This window comes from Callorhinus ursinus, unplaced genomic scaffold (genome assembly GCF_003265705.2).
Source record: "Callorhinus ursinus isolate GAN/ISIS: 27379988/994484 unplaced genomic scaffold, GSC_fseal_2.0 scaffold19, whole genome shotgun sequence".
In the NCBI taxonomy this organism is placed as follows: Eukaryota; Metazoa; Chordata; class Mammalia; order Carnivora; family Otariidae; genus Callorhinus; species Callorhinus ursinus.
In genome coordinates, this window is record NW_027397081.1 from 1002260 (window position 1) to 1026308 (window position 24049).

The 24049-nt window shown below is 48.0% G+C and overlaps 1 protein-coding gene and 1 long non-coding RNA gene across 2 annotated transcripts; one reads left to right on the top strand and one right to left on the bottom strand.

The window, feature by feature from the left end:
• Positions 1 to 549: 549 nt before the first annotated feature.
• MMP8 (matrix metallopeptidase 8) lies at positions 550 to 10396 on the bottom strand. The gene is made up of 10 exons (XM_025893380.2): positions 10188 to 10396; positions 8345 to 8589; positions 7549 to 7697; positions 7336 to 7461; positions 4849 to 5010; positions 4358 to 4475; positions 3526 to 3659; positions 2832 to 2985; positions 2023 to 2126; positions 550 to 1861 (listed from the first exon to the last, which is right to left on the bottom strand). The coding sequence occupies exons 1-10, from the start codon at positions 10323 to 10325 to the stop codon at positions 1758 to 1760; spliced, it is 1434 nt and encodes a 477-aa protein (XP_025749165.1). The 5' UTR covers positions 10326 to 10396; the 3' UTR covers positions 550 to 1757.
• A 3628-nt stretch (positions 10397 to 14024) lies between these two features.
• On the top strand, positions 14025 to 20509 carry LOC112840298 (uncharacterized). Its single transcript, XR_003212445.2, has 2 exons — positions 14025 to 14431; positions 15463 to 20509. It is a non-coding gene; the product is annotated as an uncharacterized lncRNA (long non-coding RNA).
• Positions 20510 to 24049: the final 3540 nt, after the last annotated feature.

Below are 24049 nucleotides of genomic sequence, written 5' to 3' on the forward strand. Positions count from 1 at the left end.
TCGGAGGGAGAAACGAACCATGAGAGATGATGGACTCTGAGAAAAAACTGAGGGTTCTAGAGGGGAGGGGGTGGGGGGATGGGTTAGTCTGGTGATGGGTATTAAAGAGGGCACGTTCTGCGTGGAGCACTGGGTGTTATGCACAAACAATGAATCATGGAACACTACATCAAAAACTAATGATGTAATGTATGGTGATTAACATAACATAATAAAATAAAATGAAAAAAATTAAATAGATAATATCTTAGGAATTATCTGGGAGAATATACTCCCCGTGCATACATCCAAAAAATGATTAGTATCTTAAATATAACACTGTATGTTAACTAACTGGAATCAAAAACTTTAAAAATGAAAAAAAAACGAACTGAAAAATAGAATGTTAGTAATAAATATATTTTACAATTTACTTATTTAATGTGTAATAAGCTGCATTATATTCTAACAACTGCAAATATGACATTATAATGATTTTGATATCTGGATTAGCCATTATGGTCCCAGAATCCTAAAGTTCGTGACAGAAAAGAAACACTATCAAATGTATGCATCTCAGCTTAGTTTAATTTAATGAGAGTCATTGAATTTTGTGCACAGCACTGTTTGGTTTGTGCAGTAAATCCCACTTATGGGTAGTGTGCCCTCCTGAGTATCCCTGGAAAAAAAGAAATAAGGAAGAACAGTTCCAATCATTGGCCCATTTACTTAGACTCTAAAAGGATAGAGCTGGGAGGGGACAGAAGAGAAAGTGGTACCTTCCCTTTTTGCTCCTTTTTGGGGAAGGTGACAACAATTCTTACTGAGGGTTCAACTTTGTTGTTTTGTGTTGCTCATTTTCTTAAATGCAGGGGTACTGTACCCAGCTGGTGGATATCCCAGGGCTGCCATAGGGAAGCACCACAGACTCCAACCCAGTTTATTCTATCCCAGTTCTGGAAGCTACAGGTCTACAACCAAGGTGTGGGGAGGATAAAATTCCTTTCTCTGAAGGCACTAGGGAGGGTCCTTCCTTGCCCCTTCCTAGCTTCTGGCGGTTCCTGGCCACTGTTGGCTTTCTGCAGGCATTGTTCCCATGTTGGTCTTCATGTGTGCACATCCTTATCTGCTACGTGTCTGTGTTGTCTGTGCTGCTTCTCTTCTTACAAGGACACCAGTCCCTAGGTCCACCCTGCTCCAGCATAACCTCATTTTAACTAACCACATCTTCAAAGACCCTAGTTCCAAATAGGGTATATTCATAGGTACCTAGGATTGGACTTCAACCTATCTTTCTTGGGGGGACACAATTCAAGCCACAACATGGATCAACAATATTTTTTTTTCCAAGAGTGGAAAATAGTACTACACTTTCAGTAAAGGCAAGAGGGACTGTTTACACTGTTCCTGGTAAACATTTCTACATTTCACCAAAACCCAGTGCTGAATGGCATGTAGCAGATAAAGGACATTTAGGTATATATAAGCATTTTGGAAGTCAGGTAAGCAAGTGACGAAATAGTGAATCCTGAGGTGACAGGGAAGGCTTCATCTCCTCCCTTGAGATGGAATCCATAGGCACTCAATCAGCCCTGGAGACAACAGGATACTCCAAATGTATTTTCACTGAAGGGAGGTCCAAGGAGGACAGTGAGAGCAAACAGCATTACTCATTGTTGAGAAAAGTATAAATAGGACCCAGGAAAATGGCTACGCAAACTAGACTTTCCTTCCACATGCGGAAAATGGATGCAAATATGTGTGACTTTGCTTCAGCTTTATCTGCAGTTGAGCCATCGATTGCTTCTATCAATCCTAGTAACCCTGTGAGCACTAAGATCAAATTTATAATATGTTTGTCCACTGAAGAAAAGGAAGAAATCTGTAAAAAAAAAAAAAAAGATAAAGTATTGAATTAGTTTGTGGATCTCAGATGTTTTCAATTGAAAACACCCCATGCCTGTTCCAATATAACATTTAAATGCAAATATGCTATTTTAAAAATTTAAACAAATTTATTTTTAGGTTTTTTTTTCTACTTACGATTTTGCTGGAAAACTGCATCAACTTTGCTTTCTATTCCTGGAAAGAGACTTGCTATGCTTTTGGGATAACCTGGTTCCATGGATTGTCTTTGGTTATCATATCTGATGGAAAAAAAAAAAGTCCCATGTTTTAAAACCAGTATAGTATAAAACAACAACGGTTTTCTTTAAATTGCATATACTTTACAAAGTGTCTTCACACATATTTTCTCATTTGGTCTTCATAATGTCTTAATTTCCTGGGCCTAAGAATGGTGGACTTCTCTACCTTAAGTGTACAATCCTATTTAAAAAATACCTGGGTAGCATTAACACTGAAACAGGCTTTGATGGCTAGCACAGCGTTATTTTCCAAAAGAAGGGTTTTATTTTCTGAGGATTTCCTTAATGGGTACAGTTAGTCTCTCTCTCTTCCTCCCTCCCCCATTCTAGCCCCCCCCCGGAATAGTGAAGTAATAAGTCCAATGTGGGCACCACATTTTGTAGGCTATCTGAATAGCATTTTCTTGAGTGGGTTAGAATTCAACTCCTAACTGAGAATTAGCCTCTCTCTTTTCATCCCTTCCTGGTGCCTTATTAAGGTTTGCTGTTTCCTGATGTGGAATCCTCAATACCATTGTGAAGACTTTTTAATTTTATAAAAATGACACTTTCAAAAACCATGGCAACATCGATCATTTTGTGAAAAAGAATGCCTATCAGAGATCACCTGGGTTTTTAAAAACCTTCAGATGGCTGGTTGTTAGTGGTCTGTAGACGATAAATATGCAGATTTCAATCTCTAACTGAAACGATAGTTTGCCTTACCTCCAGATTTGGTCGTTTACAAAGAAGTAGGTTTTTCTCCTGTAGTAAACAGCTGCATCAATCGCTTGGACACTGCTTGGGAAGCCGTAGTCTGAGATGTCCCTGGGATAACCTTGCTCAACGTCATAGCCCCTCAGAGCCCAGTACCGGCAGCCTGCCAACGAACCAGGTTATACTTTAGATAAAGTTCTTCTGTTCTGATAACATAATGTGGTATCACTGCTTAGTCTTTGTGTAAATTCATCATAGAAACAATGGAACAAGAGTCTTTAAAAGACCAAGGTGGTCAAGTTCATTGGACTCTAACAGTCTCAGTGGTTCCCCAGCACCTGCCAATGATTCTGGCTTCTCAGCCCGACAAGCAGGGCCTCACAGCTGGGGGACTTTCTCAGGTCATGAGCCTTCGATGCAGAGACCCTCGTACAGCCGCGGGGACTCAGAGACTGTTAGACCTGGGAGGAGGGAGGAAGAACACTACGGGTGGGAAAGCAGGGCTGAGGAGGGAAGGGTTAGCTGCTCAAGCTCATGCAACACTTAGTGGCAGGGACCCGACCCAACCCAGGTCTCTTGACCAAGTCCGGCTGGGGTAACATGCTCTCATGGGCTCACCTCCTCTCACCCTGGAAGGGACCACAAGGAAGTCTTCTCCTCGCTTCAGGGACAACTAAAACAGGATGAAAACGTAGGCAGTTACCTTTAAATAGGAAAACGAGGTCCTTGTCCACATCCTCATAGGCTGCCTGTATACCAGTGGGCAGAGACGGCCAGAAGAGAGAGATGAAATTGAGTTCAACGATACTCAGCTGAGGGTGTCTCCTCCAGAAGTACCTAGCGGAGCACAAGGCTGTGAGTGGGCAGTCTCCCGGGATCCTGCACGAGCGCCCGCCCCGACGAGACTGCGGGGAGGGTCGGATGATGTCATGGAGGCAGTGGCTAGCACCATAGCCAATGCCCCTGCTGGGCACTTCACAGGTTTTAGGGGAGGTCCTAGGAATGACCTTCTATGATTATATTTGCCCTGTCCCCTCCGCACGCCCCGACAAGGCTCACTGTCGTTCCTACAAAACGCTGAGAATACTTAGAGTATTCCAGCAAAAGCAATACAAGTAAATCAGGCCCCGATCACACAATCACAAAGCAGCCAATGGAAGATTGAAAAATCCAACTGGTGAGATGACTTGCCCACAGCTTAACACGTGATGGTTCCCATTTACTGGACTGAATGTGGGTGGGCGTGGATGGGATTTTGGTGTCTGGTAAATCCCCGTGTGACGTTCCCGAGCCCCTGGAGCCCGGTCAGCTACGCTATCACCCACAGCTGAATGTTTATGCATGTTTGCGGCTTTTTTTTTTTTTTTTAATTTTCCTGGATGTTTCAAGTTACCCAGAAAACACAATCCATTGCAATGAGATGCACAGAATTCGAAGGAAAAGCTGAGCGGTATATAACATGGGACTTCATTAGAATCCAGCTCTAAGTTATGCCAGTAAGTTAAGTCAAAGGAAGAAATAGTTCAGTCTTATACTTGTCTTTAAAGAACAGTATTTCTCCACGGAGGGTGGCGATGGCGTCAAACGTCAGTCTGGGGTCACAGGCTGTGGGTGTGCTTGGTCCGGTTGGTTGGACAGGGTTGTTTGAAGGACCTTAAAAACAACAACAACAACAACAACAACAAAGCTTTTTATAAGCTTCCGCGTAGTGTGACTGCTGGAGTACCTCGGACACTCCTCAGGAAAGCAAAGGGTTTTCACAAGAAGAGAAACCCTACCAGACTACCCTACAAGGCATTAAAATAACTGTACATTTGGCCCTCTTAAAGTTATTATTATTTTAAATCAGAATGGTGATTTTCAGAGATCATTCCAGTTTAAGTTGTGAAGTAAAGCAATTTGAATTCTGTGCCTCCCCCCTTCCCCACCCTCTACTTAAAAATCCTAATCCCATCCCTCTTCTCGAAGAACATCCTAGATAAGCCCGCGCCTCACCATGTATGCAGGGTTCTTCTGATGACCTTACCATAGATGGTCTGAATGCCGTTGATGTCATCTTGAGGGAGGTTGTAGGTGCTGGGGTCTTGGAAAGCGTAGTTGGGATACATCAAGGCACCGGGGTCAGTGGAGTGAGCAAGCCCCAAGGAGTGGCCAAATTCATGGGCGGCAACAAGAAACAAATTGTAATCTGAAATGCAAGCATGTGTGGTCAGTGGCTCCAAGTGGATCCAAGGGCAGAGACAATAGGAGCTCAAGGAATGCAGCTTCCAAGCCAACAGAGCCTGGAGAAACCGCACTTGCCATGCTTGTCTTTCTCATTTTCCCTTCAGGCACCTGAAGAGAGAGGCTGGAAGCAATCAAGGTAGGAGTTGTAGGTTCAGGTGGGGGAAGCTTCTCATCAAATCTCAGAACCAAGAAATGCTGCCTTTATTCTGACTCTGGTATTCTGTGGATGTGGACCCGAGGCTGAGAGAAGGGATGGCGGGCCCCACAGTCCCGTGAGGCTCTGCAGCCCTCTCCAGCCTCCCAGGCCCACAGCCCCTTTGATAGAGTCTCAGCGCACGGGCAGTTCGAGATGAAGGCTGCCAGGCCACCATCAGCCTTGGATGCAGATGGACCTGCTTTGCCTTGCTGATCACCCATCAGCCAGCACCAGCTCCTCCCTGATTCCCATTCTCAAAGTAGCTTCAAGGATTCTCCACCTTCCCCCTTGTTTGAAAGAGACAAAACCTGCTCCTTCCCCCATCTTTAACTTCTAGGAGCACAATGCCTTCCCCAGCTGGGAACCTGACTTCTAAGGCTCACACTTCCGTCAGACAGAGCCCAAGCTCCTTGGCCAAGTGCAAGGACCCCTCACTTGCCCAGCAGACACGTGCGATGTGAATGAACCCTTCACTGCGGCTGCCCCACATACACAGCACACACGGTCTTCCATGCCCACCTCTTAAAACTGAGTACTTTCTACATGCGGGGAGGCGTGATGATTCAGTCCTCACAATATTTGTGTGAAGTATTGTTAGAAGTATTTTTACAGTAAAGGAACTACAAGCCCACGGAGTTTGGATATCTCGTTGGAGGTCTGGCAACTGGTAAGTGGTTGAGCTAGGGCCAAATCCAGGTTGATGGTAAGACCTGTGCTCTGACGACAGCATTCAACTTCCTACTGATAACTAGCCGCGTGAAATTCTACCCGTGCTCCAAGACTTTTTTCCCTGACCGTCACATCCTTGCATTTTTGCATTCCTGAATGCATCTCAGAAAACCTCTCTGAGGGCCTGGAGCACGTTGTGAGGGGCTCTGGGGGATCTGCCATGATGCACAGTCTAGAAGGGGAGATGCATGCCAATGACAGTGAATGGCACAGAACAATGAGGAGAGCAGCTGAGAAAGAGAAACAAAGGCTGTTGGGATTCTGAGGAGAAAATCCTCACTTCCAGCTGAAAGACAAGACAGGGGCGGCATGGGGCAGAAGAGAGAGAGATTTTGGAAGGGGGTCTGAGGGTGCAATGTGAGCAAATGTAGAGAGCTTGGGAAGCACGTGGGAATCTGGATCATTTAGTTCAGGTAAGAGGTGACGACCACGTGCTCCAGTGGGGAGGGCAAGAGGAATTCAAAGTAGCGGAGTGTTAGTTATCTTTGGGTACACGCAGCTCCTAGCACAGGGACCTGGGTGGAAAAAACACTCACAACATACATGTTGAGAAAATGGTGGGAGGAGCAGGTTCCAAGCGAAGATAAAAGGGTCCTTTCCTATTTTCTAAAGTGTTCTGTGGCGTACTGTTGCCCTGTGGCCTTGTGAAGTACCACGTGGTCTGCATATACCTGTCCTTACCCTCACTTCTTCCCTTCAGGTGGTCTGACTCTTCTCATTATCAGTCTTCTCCTGAAGGGGGTGGTTTGTCCTACAGGAACAACCACTGAAAAAGAGTTCTGTGAAATGAAATAACTCAACGAAAAACATGGTGGCTGTTTTCTAAGTGGGATAGTTTTCCAAATGAACCTGATTATTTCTGGATTTCCAAAACTAAGGACATCCTCCAGACATCATTAAATTTCAGAATATTACAAAGAAACACATACCCTAAAGCAGTGGTCAGCAACCTTCTTCTGTGAAGGTTTAGATAGTAAGTAGTTTAGGCTTCATGAGCCATGTGCTTTCAGTAGCAGGTACTCAGCTCTGCTGTTGTGAGAACAGCTGTAGATGATGCATGAGCAAGTAAGGTGTCCCTGTTTCAATAAAACTTTATTTATACAAACAGGACCGGGCAGGATCTAGCCACGGTCTGTAGCTTTTTGATTTCTGTCCTAGGAAAACAAGGTCAGCAATTAGCCCAAGGGCTTTTTTAAAACCTAAATTTACTTAGCATTATGAGGTAGCAAAAATTTAAAACAATCAGCTTGCATGAATTTGAAATGTTGCAGTAACTTGGGTGTGTGTGTATGTATGCAGGAGGGGCTTCTGAGGTGAGAAAAGCATATTCAGCTGCATGTTGATGCGACCTTGTTAACTTACTGCTGGAAGTTAACGTCCATGTTTCTTCTGCATCAAAGTGTACGTCTCCTCCAATACCTTGGCCCGGCTGAAAGGCATGAGCGAGGATCCCATTGGGTCCATCGAATGGAGAATTGTCGCCATGATCTGAAACAAGACAGTTTGTCTCAGGTCCCTGCCGAGTCCCAGTTTAGCCAGGGAAGGCAAATCTGAGCATGACGGCTGCGAGCCTACCTCCTCGGACAAAGGCGATCTTGATGTCTGCTTCTCCCTGAGAGATCTTGGTGAAGGTCAGGGGTGACACGTTGCTCCACACTTGAAAGGCTTCCTTAATAGTATCTTCCACATTGGCCTTTGACAACTGTGTCGTGTACTTAATAATCCTTCAGAATGAGGAGACGGGAGGAGGACTTGTTATGGTTTAGAAGGGCAGGCCACCAGCAGACCACGGTTCTCCATTTGGGAGTGAGTGGTATATGTGATGAGCTAGCCCTGGAGGGGGATTAAGGAGGGGGGCAGGCGTCAAGGTTGCAGACAGATGTGGCCTCTGCACAGGTCCCTCCCTATCTTTAAACTCAGTTTCTTTATTCAAAGAGGAGGATCATAAAATAGTAGCCCTCTCATAGGGTGGTTGTGGGGATTAAGTACATGTCAAGTATTCAGCTCAGTACTCGGCACATCACAGTGTTGAACAGGTACTGGGTATCATTAACTGTCATCATCAGGATGCATGGAACGTGAGGCTAGTCTGTCGAGCAATGAGCGAGCCTTTTTTGGGGTCCTACATGGAGTTCATAGAGAGACAGCCTAATGTTGCCATCACCCTCTCGAGGCTGCTGGAGAAGGAGGACAAAGCATCAGGCTGTGGGGTGAGGAGAGCCTGTGGGGTCTTTGCTCCTTCACACCAGACTCTGGCCTCTCCAGGGTAGGGACACCTGTCTCCCGTGAATCCCACGTCCTGGGACAGTGCCTGGCACGTCACAGATGCTCGACAAACACCCCTGTCGGGCTCTGGAACTCAAACTATCACCTGTAGGTCAGGTTCATTTGTTTCCACTTGGGGTTTCCCGGGGTTAACATGAAGTCTCCACTGTCGGGCACCCCGCAGCGAGGCTTCCGCATCATCTCCAGCGTCTCGCGATCCGGCTTCCCCGTCTCGTTCAACCCAAAGAACCGCTGCATCTCTTTCAGCTTCTCAACAATCACACTAGAGCTGTTCTGCCTCTCAGACAGGAATCCTTTCGGAGGTAACTGGTAGAACTTTTCTAGGTAATCCTGGACAAAGAGACACACGTGAGGGGACCTGCTGTGTCCTTACCTTCGGCTGTCTGGGCATTGTGCATCCTTTCTGCACCACCAGACTTCTAACAGGCTAATAACCTGATGGAGGAGCAACAACACGGATTTGGGGTTGACTTTGAGGGAACAGGGACAACGGGTCAGAACAGCCCCTCGGTCCAGTGCTCTGGTTCGTGTCTATACATAAGAACATGAGTTTCATAAAGGATGAGGTCCAAGTCCCCATGCCAAACCCTAGTACACAGTCAGGAGACTGGCTCCTTTTTATAAAAAACAAAGAGCACTGGTGTGTATTGATTTCTTCAGGTGTTAATTGCACCGACGTGGATTCCCTTTTAATTATCTTTCCGCTACTATTGATAAGGTTTAATCATCCTCACTAAGACACGGACATGCACAGGGTGGAGGGAAATTGCCAAGATGACAAATTCAGGTCCCAACCATCCCTGATGCTTCTCAGATGAGAACTGACAATTTCCCAAGAAGAACTCCAAACTGGTTTGGGGGCAACGGCACCCTCGTTGGCACTAGCCTTTTCCCCACCACAGCACCCCTGGAAGGGGCCGACACTGCTTAGAAAGCAAAGGTTCGGGGGGTGCTACACCAGTTCTACGGCTTCTCTTGCCCTAAGCAGCCTGGGAACACATGTCACTTGGCAGGTGACACAGGACAGAGCACTTTGTGCTCTTACAGGCTGTGGGATTCAGAGAGGCTTGCGTTCAAATCTTAGCTCTGCCACAGATTAACTGAGTTTTTGGACACACCATTTAACAGACTTAAGATTCACTGTGGTATCTAACGTGGGAATAATAATACCCCATCGCGGGGTTGAAGTGAGGAGGCATGAGATGCTCAGCAGGGTGTCCTGCACACAGCCAACCTTCGCTGAGCCCTAGCTCTCGACCCCGGGGGCACCCCTGTTACCACTGTCAGAGATATTTAAGAAAAAAGGAAAAGGGTAAAGCAAAAAGAACAGTGCTTTCCTAAAACTGCAACGCTCAGGAAATCGTGCGTGACAAGTTTGTGACCGCGTTCGCCAATGTTTCTTTAAAATTTGGCCTGACTTTTGTACAACAATGGAAAATAGCTGCTGGTTTTGCTTTATAAACATTTATAAACATGTTTACTTATAAACAGAATCCGGTGTGGGAAATCTCATTGCGCTAGGAATTGACTTCCAGTTCCTTCCGATTGCCCGTCCTCGAGCTCTCTGGGCCACCTGAGATTTCTGGCAGCAGAGGCCAGTCCCTACAGAAAGCACCAGGCGTGGAGTAACTGGATTGTGGACAACGGCTGGGGAACATCTTAGGTGAGTGAGAAAGAAAACCACTTAGTTTTGTAATTTAAATCATTCCTTCTCAACGGGGTCCCCGGCTGGAGGCAGCTCGGCCGCAGTATTTCCCAGAGTTTGAGGAGCCCAGCTAGGAACCCCCCAGATCCCTGAGGCGAGATGTTTCAGCTCAAACCGAACACACACATAATTTCAGGCTGCTTCAACTAAAACGAAGAAAGAAGCCACACAGTTTCCCAAGAACCAGCACGTCACGCACCGACCTACCGGAGGGTCTGTTTACCTGAACGACTCGCGCGTTCTTCTCTTCTGGGGATGCCCCGGGGACTGGCAAGGCCCGGGCGAGCCATGCGGAGAGTAGCAACAGGGGAGGGAGTATCCTCAGACTCAACGTGGCCTTTTCTGCCAAGGCTGTGGCCATCCCGGCTTCCCCTGGGTAGGGCCCCCCTCGTGGCGTCTCTAGTTCACCGGACCGTGGCTCGGTCGCTGCTCTCTCTTCTGGTCCCTTATAAAGCCGTGTCTTCGGCAGTTGCCACATCGCGAGTGTGAGGCAACACGGGTTAATTACGTGTGGACGCTGTTGCAACGTTATAATGTGATTTAGGACTCCAGGACGGGGTGCGGGGGGGATCTTTCAACAGAAAAAAAAAAGTGCCAATTGCTGTTCTTTGCTCTTGGGGTTTTGGGTTAGAGATTGACTTTGGCAAAGTTGTGTGGTGGAGGAGAAGACACGGGGGCTGACTCCTGAAGGTAACGGTCAGCGTTGTCTGCGCTTTCTAGGTTTCTAGGCAGGGAAGGTGCTGAGGCTCTGCTACTTTAGACAGGTGTGCTGTAGGATTCGCGGTAGTCAGCCTGGGACCAGGCAGCCCCGTTCGAGCAGCTCTGTAGGCGGTCACCCTTGCTGTGAGGAGGGGCGTGTGGGTGTGCGGGCACCAAGCAGGGTTCGGTGGGGGTCCTGGGGCAGCTTCTGGGGGGTGCGGTTTTGGCATCAGCGTATTAGAGAAGTCTGCAGGCTGGCTTTTCCACGGGAAGGACGAAGAGAATTGACAGCGAGAATAATAGACAATCCATCGAATATTAGGTCCCGGACATACACGCCGTACATCTATTACATCCTCCACGGCCTTGGGATGCTGGCGGTCCTGCATTTTGCAGGTGAAATCAAATCCAGAGAAGTGAGAGGACTTGTGCTACATTGGGGGGTGCCTGGGGTTCAGTCCCAAGGGAGGTGTTTGGAGACACTGAGCTGAAAGCTACCCCAGCAGGCTCTCCCCCTGGGCGTGCGGCGGGCCCACAACGGAGCCTAGGATCCAGGGCTGGCTCACAGAGCAGGAATGAGAGGGTGTGTCTGCACCCCGGGGAAAAGGCCTCCGGAGAGGGTTTTCAGACCAGGTGGCTGCACTGGTCAGGGGCCCGGGGGCAGGTTTTAGCATCCTGCCACCTGCTCCCACTTATTCTGACTCTACGTGCATGAGGTGATGTCACTACATGATCTTTACGTGTGCTCACCTGCATATATTTATATGTTCTGCGAGGGTGGTATTTTGTGTATAAATGCGCGCCTCGACTTGTGTGATACCGGACGTGTGTTAATATGTAAGTGATGCCTTTGAGATGCTTGGTAAGTAGCTCAGGTCCCTCTTGGTGTTTCTCACACACTTTGTAAAAATCCAGAATGTGACTCAGGTTAGAGCATATCTGGGCAGCAGATTAATGTTCACCACGTAGACTCCTGCATTCCCTCGAACACTGGCTCCGCCTACCATACGTCAGGTGCTGTGACGGGTACTAGATCGTTGGAGGTAAGTTCATAGCGGTTCAGGGTGCTGGGGTGGCTCAATTGGTTAAACGACTGCCTTTGGCTCAGGTCACGATCCCAGGGTCCTGGGCTCGAGTGCCCTGCTCGGTGGGGAGCCTGCTTCTCCCTCTGCCTGCCATCCCCCGGCTTGTGCTTGCTTGCTCTCTGTCAAATAAATAAAATCTTTTTAAAAAATAATAGCAGTTCAGGTCAAACGCTACGGGAGTCTGGGGAAAAAAAAAAAACAATGGTGGAGGAGGTGCAATCAAGGAAGGCTTCATGGAGGAGGTCGACTCTGAGCTGGACCTTGAAGGGGAAATAGAATGTGGACATGCAGAGATGGGGCAATCCATTCCCTGTATGCATGTGGAAGCTCCCCACCCCTCAGGTTGTTCAAGGTGCCCTAAGGTCATGATCATGGCAGCCATCCCTGGGTGCACAACTTAATCATGCTGCGGCTTCCTCCACATTCAGTCTTTAGTGAAGAAACCTTTTCTTACTGGGTAAGAATGTCTTAACATTTGTCTACCCTATGTTGAGTTATTTTAATACATTGGCTTGTTTACAAGGTTCATAAAGGTACTGTCTTCTGAACATAATGTATGATTTAGACAAGAACCCAAAACTGGTGGTGTTTCTGTAAATGTTGTGTTAGACAGAATTGTCCACAAAAAATAAAAATAGAAGTACCAGATATTCCAGTAATCCACTTCTGTGTATTTACCCAAGGAGAACAAAAACACTTATTGGAAAAGCTACCTGCACCCTGATGTTTACTGTACCATTACTTACAGCAAGATACGGAAGCAACCCAAGTGTCCATCGATAGATGGAGAAAGATGTGATAACACACACAAAATGGAGTATTACTCAGCCACAAAAAGAAGGAGATCTTGCCATTTGTGACAACATGGGTGGACACAGAGGGTGTTATGCTAAGTGAAAGAAGTCAGAGAAAGACAAATACCATGTGATTTTACTTTTATGTGGAATCGGAAAAAAAAATCAAAAGAACAAACAACAAAAAGAGGAACAGACTCAAATATGGGGGGCGAGGGACCGTCGGAAGGGAGGGGGGCAGGGAGAGAGAAGAAACGGGTGAAGGGGGTGCGAGGTGTGAGCTTGCAGAGTTATAAACGAGCTCAGTCCGGGAGAGGACAAGTACAGCCTGGGAAGAGACAGGCATAGTGTAGTACCTTTGTGCGGGACAGATGGCGCCAGGACCCCGCGGGGGGGCGCACGGTCTGTGGAGGCCTGTCCTACAGCAGACGCCAGGAGGAGGAGGTGGAGCAGGCGACCGAGCTTTGTTTTCTGAATCCATTCTTCACGCCTGGCCACCGTGTGCCCGCATGGTGTGTGCGCCTCACCCCTTCCGATGCTTGGAGCCCAGAGTTCCCTCAGGCCCTCTCCCCGCTGAAAACCTGCTACGGGGAAAGGATCTTCCATCAGTCATTTACACCTTAGTGTGAATTTAGGGGCTATTTGTCTTTTGAGTCAACTTACTTGAGAGAGAGAGAGAGAAAAAAAGCAAATGATTTATTAAAAATGAAGGCTTTTTTCCATATATCAGGAGTTCCAGACTGAGTAAGAAGATGGAAGAAATTAAGTTTTGGACAGAGATGATCCAAGGCGGGAACTTTCTATTTCCGTAAAGCCACCCCCTCTGGCAGCAACCTTGTCCGATTATCTGATGTGCTATCCCACAGCAGAGATAGCAACTTGTATTTTTATAGTTCAGCTTTGCTTTTTAGGCCCAAAGAGAGGAAATGGATTGTAAGATATAGTTAGTTTTCTCTTTAGTTAAAATAAAGGTGGTGGGGGTGGGGGGTTGGGGTCCAGCCATCTGGGATGGGCATAGGCAACTTGCAAAGCTGTCTGGACGTGTGGACATGTGCCCACATCTCAAAGGGGGAGTCGGAGTTCACAACGGGGACTGTGACCCAGCCGGGGAAACAGGTGCCCTGAGCCCGGGGGCATCCCCCGTGCAACACACGGCCAGTCTGACTCCTGTAAGCAAAGGGAGAACATCCTGTGCATCGTGCATGTTTGAACTCTGCTGATCAGGATGGAGGCTCACACTCTGATCAAGTTAACAGGATAATTGCTGGGGTTAGTTGTGCTGAAGGGTCAAGGATACCGCCCTTGAAATTATACTAACTCGGCTCCAAGTTTTGTTCTGCCACTCCCCTACTTATGCAACTTTCAGCAACTCACCTCGGCTCTTTCGAGGCTCCCGTGCCACCCTCCAACCCCGCATGTTGGCACCTCCCTCGCCGGCATCGGGAGGTCAGAGGCGCCGGTGCAGGGCCGAGCCTGTGCGAGCCCTCCAACCCTTGTTGTCGGATGAATGTGGGGAGGCCGTGTGTCCCATTCTGTGAGTTGAGTCAGCACCGCTGAAAAGTTCTTTTCCAGAAAGAGAAGTGCTCGTGGTTAAGCCACTGAGTGACGAAATCGCTTCCATGCAGTTTCTTTCGGCGTCCAGAGTTCAGCGCTGTCAGGGACCATGTGGGTGACTCAGACGCCCTTGGGGTCAAGCACACGAGCACAAGCGGCTCAGTCAGGCATCACAGCAATCATCGTGCGGGAAACGCTCTAGGCTGGCAGTCGGCTGGCCGGGGAGGTCAACGTGTGCACCACGCGTCTGGACCTGGTCCTAGATGTGTGCCGTGTTGGCCCCCTGCAGCTTCAGAGGAACCCAAGGAAGGAGGGTTATCATCCCCATCTTGAAGGTAATGAAAATAAGGCTCAGAGAGCTGATCAAATGTGCCTTCCTATCTACCTTTCCTGGTGTGTCCTTTGCTCGCACAGTGAGGAAAAACTCAAAATAAGGCCATGGTTCTCCATCTTGGCTCTTCCTCAGAATCTGTATTAAACGCAGATAAGTGGGCTCCGCTCCAGCTCCTGAGTCAGACTCTCTGGGGTGGTGCCCAGGCATGTTCGATGTTGGCATCAGTGAGGGACCTCTGCTGCAAAGAGGATCGGGAATTGTAACAAGGGTTTGGACGAAGGAACAGTCGCCTCCTACTGGGGAGACCAGCAGAGCCTTCGTGGAAGGACTGGCCCTCGAGGTGCATTCTGGACGATGGGCTGAATGTTGGCATTGAGCCTGGGGTGAATGAGGGTGGGGATGGCAGAAACCAGGAGCAAAGGCGGAGAGAGGCTGTGCGTGGGGATTAACAAGGTTCTGGGGGTGCGTCCACAGAACTTACACGGAGCCAGCCTGGACCGGCAGCCGGAGCATCGCAGACAGGGACACGCAGCCCTCGTCGGTTTCTGAGCCGTGTTCAAACCTCTGACCATAGCGTCTGGGGCGGACCCGGGTTGGGGGTGGGGTGGGGCTGTCGGGAGGGCATTTCAAGGGTGCCATGGAGTTTGGGTGAAAGCTGGTGAAGATCTGGCTCGAGGGCGGCCTTAGGTCCTCCCCCAGGACAAGGAGACGCACCCCTCCATGTGCAGGGATGGATGGGGAAGAAAGGAGGCTGGGGAGGACGGGAGGCAGCCTGGAGCCTCCCCCCACGGGCTGGACACACAGCAGCCACCCCGCACATGTGCCCCGGGGTCCACGCGGCTCCCATCAACCATGCGGACTCAGCGGGAGCCGCTGTCTTGTGGGTGGCAGGTGGGAGCGGGTTCAATGGGCAGACGAAGCCGGGTGAGCGGGTGTGGGGGCCCCCGCACAGGCAGGGGGTGCCCTGAGCTGTGACCCGCCTCTCCCGACCCTGTGCATCAGCTTCCGTGTTTCCGTGTCTTCTCCTCCCAGCTGGAGGGTGTTGAGAATGGCTCGTCCGTGGCTGTCCACCAGCCAGTCCGACAGAGACGCCCGAGGACAGACCAGGAACGATGGCCGTCTCCATGCCAGGCTGCTCGGTGCTTCTGGAGACAGGACGCTGCCCAGGGAATTTGCCAAAATTCTCTCCCCCTCCAACCCGTCCCTCTGGCCTGTGGCTGCGATTTCTCATTGTTCCTGTTTCTTGAGCCTTGTGTTTTCTAAATCAGCTCCCCTCCCGACGGTTGAGCCTCCCGCCCAGCAATACCGAGAGGACCTTACCCTTTCCCTCAGGCGGACAGTCCGCTGTTGCGTCCTCCCAGAGCCCTGGCGAGCGCCCTGTGGTGGGTCCACGCACCTCTCGGTACTTCGACGCCAGAACCCATCCCGGTTATACACCGCGCCTGTCCCACCCGCACCGGGAAGTCCTCCGAATGATTCCGGCCCACACCGCAGGGTCCCCGCCCGACCCTGTTCTCCCTCGTCTCGGCTAACGCTTCCCAACTTACTTTTCTTTTTAACCTGAAATATCAGAAAAACAGCACACACACACCCTTATGCCTGGCCAGTCCAGGGCACGAGCCTCCGATGGCAGCGTTAACAACCTGCCACAGGCTTAGCGGCTTTGAGACAAGACAGCGTTAGCTCACGGTTAGCTCACGGTTAGCTCACGGTTCTGCCGGCTCTGTGCCCTGCTCGGGCTCCGGGGGAGAACCCACCTCCTTGCTGTTTCCAGCGTCCACGGTGGCTGGCGTGCCCGGGCTGTGGCCCCTTCCTCTAGCGGCAAAGCCAGTGACGTTGGGCTCCTCGCAAGTCTCCCCACGTCACGCCCGGCCCTGATTGCAGCCAGCAAGGGTTCTCCACGTTTAAGGACTCGTGTGATTGGACTGGGCGCACCTGCATAATCCATTCTACTCCCCCCATCTCAAGAGCCTTCACCTTCATCGTACCTGTAAAGCCTCCTTCGCCGCATAAAGTAAGGTATTCACAGATGCAGGGAATAGGACGTGGGCATCTTGGGGCCATCATTCTGCCTCCTACAGACCGTCATTCTCACTGGGAAGGGAGGGCGGTGGTCCGTACGTGTGCGGAGTGATTGCACCTGAGGACCTGTGGGTCTGCACGTCCTATAATCCCAGGGCGACCTGCACGCACTCTGGTCCTCATTCTGACTTTCAGTACTGAGAATGTGTTGCTTGAATATTCACTCAACACCCGTTACGAGTCAGGTGTTCTCCCGAGTGCCTTTGTGAAGTCACTTTCGTGTAAATCTCCTAAGTCTAAAGCAGAAACAGGATCAGAGAGGTTAAGTGAATGATTCAAGGTCACAGAGCTAACAGGTGGGTTATGTAAGAGGATTTGGGGACCCAGGTTTGGTTTTGTAACTCCAACTCTGAAGCCATTTATTTCCGTTAAAGCTCAACAAAGTCCTAGACTGGAGTTGACCTTTCACCCCAGGAGCTGCTAGTTTAAATGTTACACTGAGGTCACCCTAGGAATATTCTGAGTCTTCCTTCTGCCAGATTCCCGAGTGAGACTGCCTAGTGCACGGGGACGGAGAAGCCTGAGGTGGCCAGCCTGCGGGCCCTCACAGGCGGCCACTTTCCCTTTCGCGTGTGGGGCTGAGTTCTGGAGACCCGGGCTTGACCTTTCACCCCTCAGTGCCCTTTTCTTGACCTTGGACAAGTCCCTCGGTCTCTGTGCCTCAGGTTCATGTCCCCGAGGAACCACTTACTGCTGTGAGGCCCTGAACAACTCGCTGCACGTCCTGAAGCCTCGGTTTCCCCAAGTGTCACCTGGCGGGAGCAACGGCACCCACGTCCCAGGGACGCCCAGCACACAGCCCCCACACGGTGCAGACCAGCAGCCTGACCGACGGCTGTGGGACACTCTGGCGGGACAGCTGTGGGCTCTAGAGAGACCAGTTCCTAAATGATGTGCTCTTCCAAGACTTACTTTGAAAATCATTTATTTTAGAGTCTAGTAATACAGGACTACAACCTTGTCTGTGAAAAAGAGAGCAATTGCAAACACTCAGAAGGATGACAAGTGAATGGGACGCCCCCGACGCCCACCTCCCTCCACGGCCTCCTGGGGAGGTGACCACTGTCAGCATTTTGATGCCTCTGTACAGGTGTTCTTCCAGATGAAAGCTCGTTCCTAGTTGCAGGGGAGGTGTCTGGGGCTAGTGTCCCCCAGTGTCAACTCAGGCGCCCCGAAGCTGGGCTCGCGGGCATCCAGGCCTGACCCACGTCCTCGGAGACTGGGGCCTGCCCGGCGCTGAGCTGGTGCTGGGCCGGGCCGGGTGAGGCCAGGAGGGGGCGCCCGGGGTCCACGCGGGCAGCTGTGTGGCTGGCCAGCCGCCTGAACAGAAACCACACTGGCCACCAGCTCGTTTAGGGAGGCTGGGCCAGGGATCCAACAAGGCAGCTTCGTGGGACGACTGGGCATCACATCCGGCCAGAGCTCACCAAAGTGCGGTTTGCTGTAGGCAAGAACACAGAGTGAGACATTTCCCCGAGTGGCCACAGGGTCGTCCTCCATCCGCCGAAGAGCATCTTCTTACTGTCCCCAGGCAGGTCCCAGTTTTAGAAGGTCACAGACAGGCCCCGTGTGGTTGGGCGGGCTTCACGCACGGCATGTCCTACCACAGCTGACACCCGTCTGGAGGCCACCGGACTGCACACAGGCACATGGCTTTCTCCCTGCAGGGCAGCTTCTCAAGGAGTTCAGGGGCTGAGGGATGGCAGGTGGACCTCCTCTGCCGGGGAGGATGCTCCCCAAAGTCCGGACGCATCACAGTTTGCTGTAGAAATGGTAGAAGGAAAAACAGAGAACAGTTGAAGACTTGCTAACTACCTGCTATCAACAGGAAGGGGGCCCCGTAGCACGTGCAAGAAGGCTGGTGTTTGTGCAGAGAATGGAAGGAATGTGGTCCTGAGCCGCCAGCCCCTGTGGCCAGGACAAAGGGCCTTCCTGCCTGTCTCCTTGCTTCTCTCCAGTGTTGGACACAGCACCGGGCATATCCGGACAACGGCCTCCGAGGACCTTCCTGCTCAGGCCCCTCTCTTCCCTCCGTTCCTGCGCTTGACGCCCCCCACGCAGTGGGAGCCACACCGCCCCCCTGGGTTTTCCTTGCCCCTGTGGGGCATGCCCTATCTTGGGGCCTCCGCCCTGGCTAACGACCTCTGCTGGAGCACTCTTCCTCAGCCATCCAGGTGCCCTGCCCCTGCTCCTTCCCTGGGCGTCCCTCAGGCGTCCCCTCGAGGGACACCTTGTCAGTGAGCGCTAACCTGACTGCTGGTGGTGCTAGAGAGGGGTTCCCGACCGCTCCCTGTCACTTCATTCCCCTTAACCTGTGCGATCCCCCATAACACTGGCATCTTCCCATGTACTTTGTTCTAAATTGTATTTACTCTTTATCTCTCTTCCCTGAGCAGAAATGTGAACCCCACGAACACAGCTCACACTATTTTGCCAATGAATCCAAAATGCCTAAAACGGAGCATCCACATACTTGGTGGTCAAGAAGTCCTTTTTCACTTAATACAATAGAGAGACTACTTAATATCATGACATTTGCTATGTGGAAAATCTGGGCGATAAAAATTGTGTACAGTCTACTTTCATATTTATGGAGAAAAACATAAGCATTGAAATATCAGAAGTGTATGACCCAAAATATTAACGGTGCTTATCGTCAGGTGGTAAGATTACAAAGGATTGCTGCTGTATTTTTGGAATGTTTAGGGTTTTTAAAGCAAGTGAATGTTTTAGCCCAGAAGAGCCACACGTCACCTCCACTCACAATTCACTGTCCATAACGAGTGGTCCGGCCCCAAACCACTGCCCTGGGCTAGAAAGTGTGATCCTTCCGTGTGTCCCGCAGGTGAAGACCTGGAAACACGTGGTGACGAGTAGAAATCACGAACACCTCATGAGAGCTGGAACCCGGCTTTATTTTCCCACATAGCATGCAAGTTTTCTCAAAGCCATTATTTGATAATCCATGTTCTTCCTTCTAATTTGTGATGCCACCTCTGTCCTACCGAGGACATTTTTCTGGCCTCATACTCAGTTCCATTAGCGTCTGTCTCTGCTTCTGTTATCAGCTCCACGCCCTGGCATCACTGTGGCTCGGTGACGTGTCTGCTGGGACTCCCTCTGTCCTTGCTCTTTGTCAAAACTCTTAGCTCCTCGTGTGCATTAGTTCCTTCGTAAAAACTTCAAAGTCAGCGTTTCAGGTTCCCTAAATAATCCCATTGGGATTTAATTGAAGTTGCATTACATTTATGAATTAATTTGGGGGAAATTGTCATCTTTAGAGTATTAGGTCTTTCCATACATGGATACAGTGTTCAGCTTTTCTCCTTTATCTTCAATAGGGTCCGGAAATTTTATTTATTGAAGTCTTGTTCTGTTTTCGCTAGATTATTTCCTACACAGATCACAGATTTTGCTGTAGCAAAATTGTGAGTGTAGAGGTATATAAATGATTTTGTGAATGTAGAGGAATATGATTTCAAAATATGAACCAAAACATGATTTTGATATGTTGATGTTATATTTGGAAACACTGAAATGTCTGTCCTGTCCAAAGATTTTTATTCTTTTGGGCTTTTCTAGGTAAGTGACCAAATTGTCTACCAATAATGGTAATTTGGACTCTTCCCTTTTTACCCTTATACCTGATGTTATTTTTACCTTCTTTTTCTTTGTTATTTTTCTTTTCCTGATTTTTGGCCAGAATTCCAGGACTGTGTGGACCAAGTATCAATGAAGTAGGCAGGCTTCTCCTATTTGCAGTATTCATAGGACTGTGACTCAAGTTTCTCCATATGTGCTGATAGTAGAATATACATTGTTTGCTCTGAAAGAGTTTACACAAGATTGCAATGATCTATTCCTTTCCCTTGAAAGGAACTTCTGACAAAACAAATGAGTAAAACTATCTAGGCCAGTGTTTCTGGGAATATTTGTAAACCACTGTTTTTAATTGTTTTAGTAGTTATATAATGAATAAAACTTCCTTTTTCTGTTAGTTTCTATTTCATTTATATATTTTTGAGATATTACATACAGTGAAGTGTACAAACCTTGCATGCAAAATTCAGTGAATTTTACAGATATACATGCTCATGTAACCCACACCTCATGAAGAACTAGAACATTTCCATCACCCTAGAAAGATCTCTGTGCTTTTTTTTCTTTAAATTTTTTATTGTTATGTTAATCACCATACATTACATCATTAGTTTTTGATGTAGTGTTCCATGAGTCATTGTTTGTGCATAACACCCAGTACTCCATGCAGAACGTGCCCTCTTTAATACCCATCACCAGGCTAACCCATCCTCCCAACCCCCCCTCCCCTCTAGAACCCTCAGTTTGTTTTTCAGAGTCCATCGTCTCTCATGGTTCGTCTCCCCCTCCGATTTACTCCCCTTCATTCTTCCCCTCCTGCTATCTTCTTCTTTTTTTTTTCTTGCATATATTGCATTATTTGTTTCAGAAGTACAGATCTGTGATTCAACAGTCTTGCACAATTCACAGCACTCACCATAGCACATACCCCCCCAATGTCTATCACCCAGCCACCCCATCCCTCCCACCCCCCACCACTCTAGCAACCCTCAGTCTGTTTCCTGAGATTAAGAATTCCTCATATCAGTGAGGTCATATGATACATGTCTTTCTCTGATTGACTTATTTCGCTCAGCAGAACACCCTCCAGTTCCATCCACGTCGTTGCAAATGGCAAGATCTCATTCCTTTTGATGGCTGCATAATATTCCATTGTGTATATATACCACATCTTCTCTATCCATTCATCTGTCAATGGACATCTTGGTTCTTTCCACAGTTTGGCTACTGTGGACATTGCTGCTATAAACATTGGGGTGCACATACCCCTTCGGATCCCTACATTTGTATCTTTGTAGTAAATACCCAGTAGTGCAATTGCTGGATCATATGGTAGCTCTATTTTCAACTGTTTGAGGAACCTCCATACTGTTTTCCAGAGGGGTTGCACCAGCTTGCATTCCCACCAATAGTGTAGGAGGGTTCCCCTTTCTCCGCATCCGCCAACATCTCTCGTTTCCTGACTTGTTCATTTTAGCCATTCTGACTGGTGTGAGGTGGTATCTCATGGAGGTTTTGATTTGGATTTCCCTGATGCCGAGCGATGTTGAGCACTTTTTCATGTGTCTGTTGGCCATTTGGATGCCTTCTTTGGAAAAATGTCTGTTCATGTCTTCTGCCCATTTCTTGATTGGATTATTTGTTCTTTGGGTGTTGAGTTTGATAAGTTCTTTATAGATTTTGGATACTAGCCCTTTATCTGATATGTCATTTGCAAATATATTCTCCCATTCTGTCGGTTGTCTTTTGGTTTTGTGGATTGTTTCTTTTGCTGCGCAAAAGCTTTTTATCTTGATGAAATCCCCATAGTTCATTTTTGTTCTTGCTTCCCTTGCCTTTGGTGATATTTCTAGGAAGAAGTTGCTGTGGCTGAGGTCGAAGAGGTTGCTGCCTGTGTTCTCCTTTAGGATTTTGATGGACTCCTGTCTCACCTTTAGGTCTTTCAACCATTTGGAGTCTATTTTTGTGAGTGGTGTAAGGAAATGGTCCAGTTTCATTCTTCTGCATGTGGCTGTCCTATTCTCCCAACACCATTTGTTGAAGAGATTGTCTTTTTTCCATTGCACATTCTTTCCTACTTTGTCAAAGATGAGTTGACCATAGAGTTGAGGGTCCATTTCTGGGCTCTCTATTCTGTTCCATTGATCTATGTGTCTGTTTTTGTGCCAGTACCATACTGTCTTGATGATGACAGCTTTGTAATAGAGCTGGCAGTCCGGAATTGTGATGCCACCAGCTTTGCTTTTCTTTTTCAACATTTGTCTGGCTATTCGTGGTCTTTTCTGGTTCCATACAAATTTGAGGATTATTTATTCCATTTCTTTGAAAAAAGTGGATGGTATTTTGATGGGGATTGCATTGAATGTGTAGATTGCTCTAGGTAGCATTGACATCTTCACAATGTTTGTTCTTCCAATCCATGAGCATGGAAGGTTTGTCCATTTCTTTGTGTCTTCCTCAATTTCTTTCATGAGTATTTTATACTTTTCTGAGTACAGATCCTTTGCCTCTTTGCTTAGATTTATTTCTAGGTATCTTATGGTTTTGGGTGCAACTGTAAATGGGATGAACTCCTTGATTTGTCTCTCTTCTGTCTTGTTGTTGGTGTATAGGAATGCCACTGATTTCTGTGCATTGATTTTATATCCTGCCACTTTACTTAATTCCTGTATGAGTTCTAGCAGTTTTGGGGTGGAGTCTTTTGGGTTTTCCACATACAGTTTCATATCATCTGCAAAGAGTGAGAGTTTGACTTCCTGTTTGCCGATTTGGATGCCTCTGATTTCTTTTTGTTGTCTGATTGCTGTGGCTAGGACTTCTAATACTATGTTGAATAGCAGTGGTGAGAGTGGACATCCCTGCCGCGTTCCTGACCTTAGGGGAAAGGTTCTCAGCCTTTCCCCATTGAGAATGATATTCGCTGTAGGTTTTTCATAGATGGCTTTTATGATATTGAGGTATGTACCCTCTATCCCTATACTCTGAAGAGTTTTGATCAAGAAAGGATGCTGTACTTTGTCAAATGCTTTTTCTGCATCTATTGAGAGGATCATATGATTCTTGTTCTTTCTTTTGTTGATGTGTTGTATCACGTTGATTGATTTGTGGATGTTGAACCAACCTTGCAGCCCAGGGATAAATCCCACTTGGTCATGGTGAATAATCCTTTTAATGTACTGTGGGATCCTATTGGCTAGTATTTTGGTGAGAATTTTGGCATCCATGTTCATCAAGGATATTGGTCTGTAATTCTCCTTTTTGATGGGGTCTTTGGTTTTGGGATCAAGGTAATGGTGGCCTCACAAAATGAGTTTGGAAGTTTTCCTTCCATTTCTATTTTCTGGAAAAGTTTCAGGAGAATAGGTATTAATTCTTCTTGAAATGTTTGGTAGAATTCCCCTGGGAAGCCATCTGGCCCTGGGCTTTTATTTGTTGGGAGATTTTTGATGACTGCTTCAATTTCCTTAGTGGTTATAGGTCTGTTCAGGTTTTCTATTTCTTCCTGGGTCAATTTTGGTAGTTGATACATTTCTAGGAATGCACCCATTTCTTTCAGGTTATCTAATTTGCTGGCATATAGTTGCTCATAATATGTTCTTATAATTGTATTTCTTTAGTGTTGGTTGTGATCTCTCCTCTTTCACTCATGATTTTGTTGATTTGGGTCATTTCTCTTTTCTTTTTGATAAGGCTGGCCAGGGGTTTATCAATCTTGTTAATTCTTTCAAAGAACCAGCTCCTAGTTTCGTTGATCTGTTCTACTGTTCTTTTGGTTTCTATTTCATTGATTTCTGCTCTGACCTTTATTATTTCTCTTCTCCTGCTGAATTTAGGCTTTATTTGCTGTTTTTTTCTCTAGCTCCTTTAGGTGTAGGTTTAGGCTGTGTATTTGAGACCTTTCTTGTTTCTTGAGAAAGGCTTGTATTGCTATATACTT